The sequence below is a fragment of the Chinchilla lanigera genome, unplaced genomic scaffold, assembly GCF_000276665.1.
Source record: "Chinchilla lanigera isolate Chin_1 unplaced genomic scaffold, ChiLan1.0 scaffold00007, whole genome shotgun sequence".
In the NCBI taxonomy this organism is placed as follows: Eukaryota; Metazoa; Chordata; class Mammalia; order Rodentia; family Chinchillidae; genus Chinchilla; species Chinchilla lanigera.
In genome coordinates this window covers 25,758,487-25,769,864 of record NW_004955408.1, presented here as the reverse complement: position 1 = coordinate 25,769,864, position 11,378 = coordinate 25,758,487, and the positions used below count along the sequence as shown (strand labels likewise).

The window sequence follows — 11,378 nt, the reverse complement described above, 5'->3', positions numbered from 1 at the left end:
AATATTTTATTTTCCTTGAAGGAATTATTTGCCCAAAGAATCAAAAATGAAAAACTATGCTTTAACTACGAAAAATGAAAATGGTTATATCAATAAATGACTGTCATAGTCAATAAATAAATTTCACTGAGATACTGAAACTATCAAACTAAAGTATGAAAAGTATTAGCTCTTTGTATACTAAAAGGCAGAAAATCAGGAGTACACTATTCTCCTTAGTTGGGAACTTCTTTAAACAGATCCTCTTGAGGTATGATCACAGGCCAGCAGAAAGGCAGTAGAGGAAAGAAGGATGAAAACATGAGGCAAACAATTCAAAACCTTTTCATCTTTTTTATTTTAAATTACAAAGGATGTTGCATACACTGATGAATCTGTATCTGACTAGAAGTGCTGAGGGTCTGGAAAGTGACAGAAAATAAAGGCAACCTTTGCATTGCCTTTTCTTCTCAAATGAAAACTGCACAACTATTAACCAACATTGAATAGGATAATTTTAAACAGCTCATGCGTCAACAAGATAAAATTCTTTCAGACAAGAGACAAGACTGAATCCAATAAAAAGTGCCATAGCTCCAGTTGGGAGGGAGGAAAAATAAACAAAACCACAGAATATTTATGATAGCATTACAAACAGGATCCTAAGCAGCTATGCCAAAGAGGTTGCCACACTGTAGAAACAAATACTTCAAATTCTTGCCCTTCTGCTCTTCTGTGACTTCTGTGCTGGCAGCCCTAGTGTCACTGTTAACCACAAATACTAAACTATAGGACAAACCCTAGAGAAAGAAGGTAAAAAAGCAGGTGATGGAATACAGTGTCATAAAAATGTGGTGGAAAGGCAGATACAGTACAAACATACACATTTATGTTATTTGGTTCTGAAAAAAACGAAGGGTGAAGGGCAAGACACAGTAATCAGTCTTGCTCCCATCCACCCAAAATTGAGTTAACTACACCATTGTGTTTACATTGTTATGAAAGAGGCAAACCTAGTTCACCTGAACTTGGCACACTGAAATACCCAACTCTGATGTTCTTCACTAGTCACCACGTCTTCAATTCCAAAATACTATTTGGAAGTGGTCATAAGGTTCTATTTCCTTACTGCCACCTCCAAATCTTTCTTTTTTAAACAAAAATGGCAATTTGGCATAGTTCAGTCCCTAGGTGTAATTTCTACAATTTCAGTCAGTTTACTAAGCATGAGGACTATGCTTCAACACATAATCCCACGTGCCTATGGAAGTGTATAACTTTCAGTAGTACATTTTCATCATCTTTCCTCAACGTGCTTATTCCTTAAAACGAAACAACCATTCCTACAGTTGACATTCATTGTTACATCCCAATGTGTTTGAAATATTAAAAAACATGGAGTCATCTTCCATAATGCCCTTATTAAGATTACAAAGATTACAAAAGAATCCACAAGTATTACGGCACTGTGTGAGACTTATTTGTCATGATCCAAGGGAAGAACAAGACTGCAGTTCTGTGCAAAGTTGTGGAAATGGCCTCAGTTCCATGGGAAGTGGTATTCCACAATAGACTTCACTAGAAGGATAATTGAAACCTTTTACTTTAACACTGAAAGCATAATTCAATGCATTCTCAAAATTCAAGTTTCAAGATTTGGAGAGATGCTAACATTCTGTTACATACTTAACTAGAACATACTTGAACAGAATTTTAGGAAGACTAGAAAGGGAACATAAATTGTTATTAATTCCTGTTGAAGGCAACTTGAATTCATTTCTTAGAAAGTTAACTAAATCTTAGCAGCTAAAATAATTTTAAAAGTGTGGAATAAAGAAAAGCACATCCATTCTTGACATTTTGGTGAATAAACTAACAGCTTTATTAATGAAGGCAAACATCAGATAATTGTATGAATATTTATAAAAAAAAGAATCCAAACTAACAGCATTGTATTTCAAAAGTACTGAACTTCTGTTTCTTTTAAAGAGACTTGTCATCTGTTGTATAAAACAAACAAAATGGGTACTCTTTAAAAAGTTCTGGAAATGAAATAGCCAATTTCAAGCAGATTAACTGAATACATCTTTCTCTAAATGCAGACTATCGCTAGGAAGCAAATAAAGTCAAGCATCAGAAAGATGTACGACAAATTCATGAAAGTGAAAAGGGATGCACGTAGTGAAATTACTGCTAATCTTTCCCCCCCTCATATTCAAAGACCATTCAAAACTGGTCTTTCATACAAATATAAAATAACTACAGAGAGGGAATATGAAAACATACCCATCTGAAATCCTTCATGATGCTTTTGTAGTAGCTCTGATTCTCTTACCAAAAAGATCAAAGTTAAAGATTTAGGAAGTGGAAGGGAATGAAGACATTTAGTTTTAAGTGTACAAGTAAGGCACAATATAAAGCCACATCATAATCTGTCATGAAGGATATAGGAAAGGACAAGAATCATACATGGTACAGTAGAACAAGCAACCATATTGACTGAAAAAAGTGTGGCACCCAATTCAAAACTCAGACAAGATCTTAACAAGAGCAATTGGACAGCATGCTTTCATAGGGAGACAAACTCTATAATAAATCCAGTGTATCTCAAACTAGGAATAGAGTTTTTTTTTCTTAAAATCATAGTTGTACTAGAGTCCAAGTTTGTCATTGCTTTTGGAACAATGGGTTTATTTGAGGTGAATTCACAATGCCTTCACTTAAGATTCTTGACTTCATTGTGAGCTATCTGTATACCATGTATGAACAAAGAAAACCTTTAGAGAGTTCTTCTCTAATGATCTTCACCCAAAAATACATGCCACAATTTTAAAAAACAGAACATGTACAACTGTTGGGGTTTGTATATTACCTTATAAGATTGTTTGTGTGATACACTAAACGTATATATTTAATGACAAGAGAGGAAGCAGATTATTACTGGCATTAAAGTACAACCATTTCTAGACGGTTTTAAATGCCACAGAGTCCCCTGGTTAAAATGTAAAGCTGCACAGCTTGCCTATGTCATCTTTGTGATAAAGTTAAAACAGCAAGAGGATTTAACTTTCACTCTACATTTTACTGCCAGGTTTTTATTTAGATCAAGTATCGCTGCAGCATTCTGACCAGCCCAGATTTAGCAGCAAATGGCAGGAATCATATAAAATGCATTTTTTTTTAACAAAGTGCTTTTCTAAGATATACATACATATATAAATAGGTACAAAATAAAGTGTCAACATTAAAAAGCTCAACTATTTAAAAGCTTTTAACTATTTAACTTAAGTAGTACATATAAAACACTGAAATGCAAGGATATGGAATCTACTAAACAGATTCAAAGTCTTTTTTTGAAATGCAAGACCAAAAAAATCAAATTCTGGTTTGCAGACAGGAAAAAAGTATAAAAACCCAGAATTCCTAACAGAGCAGCTAGAAAGGGAAAATTTTATAAACCTTGTCAGCTGAATCTCTTATCACAAAGCCATTTTCATCTGACTGCAAAACTGCCGTATTTCAGAACACTTCAATTTACCATATACTGCCAAAGCTTCACATACATCCAAGTTGCAAACCTGTGCTTTGCCTTCTCCCACCTAAAAAGGAAAACTTGAAATGGTGAACCTGTACTCTATTAACATTAGATATGAGCTTATCTGCTAGCATGTATGCACTAACCAGGTACATTTCCACCAAACACACAGGAAAATCTTGTGCATCACAGTTCAGTGAAAGTGTCAAGACAATCTTTTTAAGTTTCTTATGTTTCATGATGTCAAAGAGGCAAGTAAGCAACACTGCTGGGTTGTTACTGTGTGTTCTGGAATCAAACCTTCAAGTGCTACAGCTTCATAGGCTATAGCTTAAGGGGAAGAGAAAGCAAGTAAAGGAAACACAGTACATAGACAAAGTATAATTAAAGAATACATTTTACAGTGGGGTAATGAGATATCTTCCCAGCAGCTACATCTGGTATTTTTGGTTTGTTTTTGTTTTTTGCTAGATACATTTGTTTTTAAATTTTTTCAAAGTTTAAAACACAAGATTTGAGAATAAAACAGAGAGACAGAGTGGGATGATCTGTGGGGACGGTTTATAATGCCTTGACATAAGAAATTTCTTATCAAGAGGTAAAGCTTGGACAGTTTAAACACTGACTAATGAAGCTGTTTTATGTAAGCAAAAAAGAGCACCTAAAAACTAAATGTGTTAATGTTTCTCAATTCTAGAAACTATAGAAGAATAAAGTCACATGTAAGTCTGAAGAAGCTAGTTTGAAAATACCTGTACAAAAATATAAAAATCTATAAATTTGTTTTTGTTTTCAGCTGTGTTGATCTTCGAAAATATTACATGCACAATAATACATCAATTGGAAAAGTGGCAATTAAAGAATTAGATATTTTAGCTTTTTTTTCTTTACAATATATATACACAATACAATAAAAAATAATCTGTATTTTGGTTGTTTGGTGGAAGTATACTACAATAAGCTAAATAAACTTTTAATTTTCAAAGTCAAAAATTATTTTATCAATAGCTTACTAAAATGAAATATATTAAAATTTCCTACAATAAGTGCAGAAACAAAAGACTTATAGACATCTAAATGGCCACCAGCTTATCTACTATGGAAGCGAACTAGAGGAACAGCAAAATAATATTTGTATTATGGATGCTCCTTCTGTAGATAATTGGACCCAAACAGAAATAAAATTCACAGTTCAGTAAGATCCCTAACCCTGACCTTTTAGTTTTTTCTTTTTTTTCATACATTCATACAGTATCATGTAAGCTGTGCAAAACTTTACTTAGACTGGCAGTTTGCCATATCAGTTGCATTTGTCTTTGGTACAAAAAATAAAACAATCACAATAATGTGCAAGTATTTGTCTTCTTCCGGTCAAGTACCGAAATATAAGTTTTCTAGAGCCATCTTTTTTTTTTGTTTGTTTTTTTGTTTTGTTTTTTATACAATACACAGACTCTGTGGCATATATCTACATTTCAACATAGTCCTATATACATTCAAAAATTTGAAAAAGAGTTGGAACAAAAAAACATTTAAACCCCATAATTTTCCATCTATATATCTTGTTTTTCCTTATTAGGGTTTTCATCATACAAAATATTACCAGTTTTATAGATCCCCAAAATACAAGGCACAAAGAATATGCTTTTTTTTCTTACTCGCACAGACATTTATATATATATATTATATATACATATATAATATATATATATATATGTATATATATCATATGGAGCTCTGAAAATAAACATCTAACATGGCACACAGGCCTGTTGAGTTGTGTCATGTACAAGTGAGATTAATGGTTGTGGAAAATTAGAACAAAAAGCAGTAATTCTAAAAACAATCTAAATTGTTTTTAAAAAAATGCTTCCTCAATATTTTTGTGTAGTTCAGAGCATAAACCTGCCATGATACTTGGCATTACACTAATATATTCACTCCTCCAAAATGTTTGCAATAACAGATTTGTGCAATCTGTACCTAAACACATACTTAATATATGAGTTTTACTTCCAATGCCAGTAGCAGGTTTAACCATGGTTTATACTCTGAAAATGCAATAATCAAGTATTTTGGATCATGCTTCACTTATGCTACAAGTTCTTAAAACAATGTAACCTAATTATAAATGTTTATATAATGCTAACTGACATGCAAAACAGAATGAAAATTTACAATGGGGAACATGACAAAAACAGACATTTCTGAACAGTGGACTAATGAGGCTGAGTACACATTACACTTTCGATGTTGGTATCCTTAGTCCTACAAGGCCTCCAGTGGGATTGCCTTCTGCAGTCTTCTCTAACACCTGGTTAACAAATTCTGAAGTTTGCCCAGCAACTGGAAGACCTGAAGGGAAAAAAAGAACACTTACGACACAGAAATGGGGAGTACTTAGAGGGAAAGAAAGATGTACAAAATATTTGAGGGTTAGGTGTGGCCCTCAGCTTGAAATTGGTCCAAATGAGTGCTCTGTTGCAGCCCAGATCATCATTCTGCTCCATCAGATTCATGTCTACAATTTTAAAATTAGATGAGTCAAATCAAACCCAAATAAATATTAAAGATGTTAATCAACATAAAGTGGGATAGATGACAAGTAATAACAAACCCAGAGCTAAAGGTATCACTTTTTAAAACTACAAACTGTTTTTCCCTGTTCTCTCAGCTAAGGGCTTCAATGTTACATGTTCCATGGGAGGAGAAGGGGGCAGGGTTCATCCACACAACTGAAACTATGTATTTGAAGGATATGTTCACTCTACTTTTTACATTATTGAATACAATTTATGTTCCTTCTTCATTTCAAAGAAAAATGAGTAACAAAAGGGAAATGAGGGAGAAAAGATGAAGCAGAATAAGTATGATAATTTTTGTTTTTAAAATATGGTGATTTTCTTACCCTTATCTTCTATAAAAAGGCCAAAAGTAATCAATAAATCAAATAATACAGATTTAAGTTTAAAGCCAGGTGTAGTGGTACATGACTGAGCAGTATATCTCAGCACTCAAGCAGCTGAGACAGAGGATCATGGTGAGTTCAAGGCCAGTCTTGGGCTACCTAGTGAGTTCAAAGCCAGCATGGAAAACGGTGAGACCATCCCCAAAAAAAAGAAAAAAATATATATATTAAACATGCTAAGGAAAAAAGGAGTATGGAAACAGAAATACATTCCTTTAGTCACTGCTCATAGAAAGAAAGAAACAGGAGCTGGGTGTGGTGTGCACACCTGTAATCCCAGCACTCAAGAGGCTGAGGCAGGAGGATCGTTGCGAGTTTGAGACCAGCCTCGGCCACAAATTGAGCTCAAGACCAGTCTGAACTGCATAGCGAGACCCCGTCTCAAAAAGACAGACAGACAGACAAAGAAAGAAAGAAAGGAATAGATGTTATAAAAAAAATTGATACCACCAATGGGACAAACTGATAGTATGTCCTTCTTAGCTAACAGAATAAACAGGATATATTAAGAATGCTTTTCAAAAAATTTTAACTGCATCTTGTCATGAGAAAACAGATAAATCCAAATGTGGAACATTTTGGAAGATCTATCGAAGATCTATTACCCGCATTTTTTTTTTTTTTTAGGCAGGATCTCATTATGTAATTGAAGCTAGCCATCAACTGTGTAGTCCAGGTTGGCCGTGAACTTGTGGTGATCCTCCTGCTTCAGCCTCCTAAGTGCTGGAATTAAGGGCATGCATCTCCACACCACCCACATGGCTTTTTAATTAAGAAAAAAAACCTGATGTAGACAAAAGAGAGATAAAATGCAATGCTTGATCCTCAAATGGATCATAAACAAAAAAGTTATAAAGGACATTACTGATACACCCAAGGAAAAGTAAACACAGACTACGGGTATATATGGTATTTTATCAGTGTTCACCTACTTGGATATAATACCAGTGTTGTGAATGAAGAGAATGTCTTTATTCTCAAAAGATATGAGCTAAAATAACTAGGAATAAAATATTATGATGTTTACAAGTCACCTTCAAATATTCCCCCACCAAAAACACATGTAGACAGAAACAGAAAACACACGTAGCAAAACATTAACAACTGGTGAACTGAGTTGAAAAAATGCAGATGTTCACTGTATTATTTTTCTACTTTTCTGTAGGAAATCTTACCTAGAAAGTTGAAAGAAAAAATTAAGTATATATTTTAAATCATATTTAAAATGCAACCCACAAAAACACGGTTGCAAATTATCAAAACACAGAAAAGTGAAGCCTTATTAAGGGATTATACAGTGAACAATTTAAAAAGATTATATAAAAATCAAATCTTTTGATGACAAAAATTAAAACTAAGCATGAATCCTATCAATAAATTAAAAATGAGCTTAGACCCCTCTTTGTCAGTCTTAGAATGATTAATGAAACAAAATCCAAATACTACATATTAAAACCTAATACATTTTATGGTATGTGTTGCTCAGTGTGAAGTCCCTGGGTTCAAGCTCCAGTACCCACAAAAAAGCCAAAACCAAACAAAACCAAAAAACCTAAAAGGTAATACTTCCTAACATCTAAGGCATTTTAAATCTCTCCTTAAAAATTCTTGGGTAGCTTGCTGGGCGTGATGGCGCAGGCCTATAATCCCAGCTCTCAGGAGGCTGAGGCAGGAGGATCGTTGTGAGTTCAAGACCAGCCTGAGCTACAAAGTGAGCTCAAAGCCAGTCTGAGCTGCACAGAGAAATCTGGTCTCAAAAAGACCCCCACAACCAAAACAAATTCTTGGGTAAAAAAATAAATTAAAAAATGGAAACAAAGCTTTGTAAATAAGGAGAGGAAGAGGGGCTAAAAGGAGGGGAGGGGAATGGGAAAAAAAGATGTATCATGTACAGGTACAAATTCCCTATGATGAATGTTATCATTATGTATATCTAAAGTGCCCCAATAGTACTTGCTTTGGCAGCACATACACTAAAATGTCCCAATAAAATTATTATTATTATTATTTGAGACAGGGTATTATGTAGTTCAGACTGGTTTTGAAGACACAGTGATCCTCCTGCCTTAGTTTTCCAAGTGCCAGGATCACAGGCATGTGCCACCACGCCTGGCTCAATAAAATTCATTAATAAATTTATTTTTAAAAATTAATTTTAAAAAAGTAAATCAAACATAAAAGTTCAAACTACTGAGGAAATAATGAAAAATACAGCACATTAAATTTATGAGGAATAACTAAAGTAGTTCTCAGAAGGAATTTCCAAAGCTTTTGTTTATATTAATGAACAAAAAGAATAAAAAAGAATGTAAAAATCTACTAACTCAAGAAATTAGAACTGGTAAATTCAAGAGTTAGTTTTTTGGAGCAAGAAACAGAAAAACCTACAACTGTTCAAGAAATATGGAAAGGTGGATATGGTGGTACATACCTGTAATCTCAGGATTTGGCAGGCTGAGGCAGGAGGATCACTGTGACTTGGACTACATAGCAAAACCCTGCCTCAAAAAGAAAAAAACCACCACAAAAAAAAAAAAAGAAAGAAAGAAAGAAATAAGGAAGAAGGCCAGTATTGTGGCCCATGCCTGTAAACCTAGCTACTCCTGAGGCTGAGGCAGAGGGATTTCAACTTTGAGGCCAAACTGGACAATTTAATGAGATCCTGTCTCCAAAAATAAAAGGGTCATGTAAGGCACCAGGCATGGTGGTGCATGCCTGTAATCCCAGCACTAGAGAGGCTGACGTAGGACTGTCATGAATTCGAGGCCAGCATGGGCTACAAAGTCAGTTCAAGGTCAACCTGAACTACATAGCAAGACTCTGTGTCAAAAAAAATGGGCCATGGAAGTAAACTGTAAGTAACTTAGTGGTGGAGCACTTCCTGGGTTCAGCCCCTAGTACAGGATGAAAGCAATGAAGGATGGGAAGAAGGGAAGAAGGGAGAAAGGGAAGAAGGGAGAAAGGAATGGAGGGAGAAAAAAAGAAAAAAGAAAGAACATACTAGATACAAATAAGGAATGAAAATGGAGCACTAGCCATGGCTACAGAGGAAATCAAAAAATAAAGACAAGGGGCTGGGGATTTAGCTCAGTGGCAAAGCGCCTGCCTGGTAAGTGCAAGGTCATAAGTTCGATTCCTGGTACCAGAAGAAAAAAAAAAAAAAAAAAAGAACAAAAAAATAAAGACAAGATCAATTTTAATAAATTTGAAAGTCTAGAAAAAGGTAATTTTCTAGAAATAAAATGATCAAATTGACTCTAGAAGAAGGTGTAATCTAACATATTGTTAGGACAAAAGTTTTCAAGGAGTTAATCACAAAAGACACACTAGGATAAATAAAGACTGTTAAAGACTATTCTACAAAACCTTTGAGTTTCTCAGAGAGAATTTGTGGGAAGATGGCTGCATGCAGCAGAGAATTTTAAATCTCTATTTTTCCGAAAATAAACAAGTGAGGAAGACAATGTAGCTCAGTGGTAGAGCACTTGCCTAGCATGCTCAAGGCCTAGAGTTCAATTTTGGGCAACACCAAAACAGACAAAGCAACTGAATCCATGGAAAACTGGCCCAGGTGGTAGACACCTGTAGTTTCAACCAGTTGGGAGGCTGAGGCAGGAGAATTTCTTGAGCCCAGGAGTTGGAGGCCTTCTTGGGCAACAAAGTAAGACTCTTTCTCTTAAAAATAAACAAGAAAGCTAAGTGTGGTGCTGCATGCCTATAATCCTTTCACTCTGGGAGACTGAGGCACGAGGATTCCAAGTTTGAGCCCAACTTGGGCAATTTAGCAACTTAGCAAGTGCAAAGGCACTGGGTTCAACCCCCAATACTATCATAAAACAAAACAAAAAAAACAAACTGATCAAATAAACCCCTGAAAACACTGGTAAGTGACAAGCTATCTCCATGAACTCCAACATTCAAAGGGTGGGAACTAACAAAGGTTATTAAGACTTGAGTAAGATCAGCATTTATTTATTTAATGGTATCAGTATTTTTGTGAGATAAATGAAAAGGAAGTAATGGACCTGAGAACAAAAGAAGTCTAAAATGGCCAATAGGTTATTATTTACTGGGAAGCACAAGAGGGTAACTTGAGAACTGCAGGTGAAGCTGTCAGAGATTTTATCCAACCAAAGAGCAAGTACAAGATGAAGTCAAAGCGCCCACAGTAAGATATGAAGAGGCCCATAGTCAAGCCTTGGGGAATTCAGTTAACTGGCCACTCAGACTCTTGTACAAGAGCAAGCACTTATAAGAGACCTGTGGGGTTGGCATTAAAACTGAGCATTACAGAAGAAAAGATATAAAAGATAGATATGGTCCAGATAAAATGAGGGTAGGGGAGCAGAAGAAATTTCAGAAAGCAAACTGTCATGTTTAACATTAACTGAAAGCAGAGAGGGCAGTGTGAAGCTAGAAAAAGCTACTGTTTTCTGTGGTTTTTTTGTTTTGTTTTGTTTTGTTTTGAGACAGGGTTTTGCTATGTAGTTCAGGCTGGTCTCAAACTCACAGCAATCCTTCTAGCTCAGTCTCTTGCTGGGATTACAGGCGTTCACCACCCCACTAGCCCATACAAAAAGCTGTTGGGAACAAGTCTTCTTGGAAGAACTAACTTTGCTCATAAATGGAAAACAGAAAAGTACCCAGGTTAAAATCCCGTAAAAAATTTACTTTAAGCCAGGCATGGTGGCACACGTCTAATTCTAGCCCTCTGGGAGGCTGAGGCAGGAAAATGGAAGGTCAAGCCCAACCTAGGTAACTTACCAACTTAGTGAGACCCTATCTCAAAATAAAAGAGCTGGAAATATGGCTCCTCCAGTAAGAAAGCTCTAGATTTAATGTGGGGGGAGGGGTTAAGAGAGAAAAACAACTTTAGAAAATCATGAACAATGAAGA

General features: G+C 35.2%; 1 protein-coding gene across 3 annotated transcripts in view; it reads right to left on the bottom strand.

Moving 5' to 3' along the window:
* Positions 1 to 313: 313 nt before the first annotated feature.
* Crebrf (CREB3 regulatory factor) overlaps positions 314 to 11,378 on the bottom strand; it is a 51,029-nt gene continuing 39,964 nt past the window's right edge. For all 3 annotated transcript variants that reach the window (XM_005376348.2, XM_005376346.2, XM_005376347.2), the window contains one exon: positions 314 to 5,869. In XM_005376348.2, the coding sequence (XP_005376405.1) occupies positions 5,754 to 5,869 (116 nt within the window). In that variant the 3' untranslated portion in view covers positions 314 to 5,753. The remainder of the gene's footprint in view (positions 5,870 to 11,378) is intronic.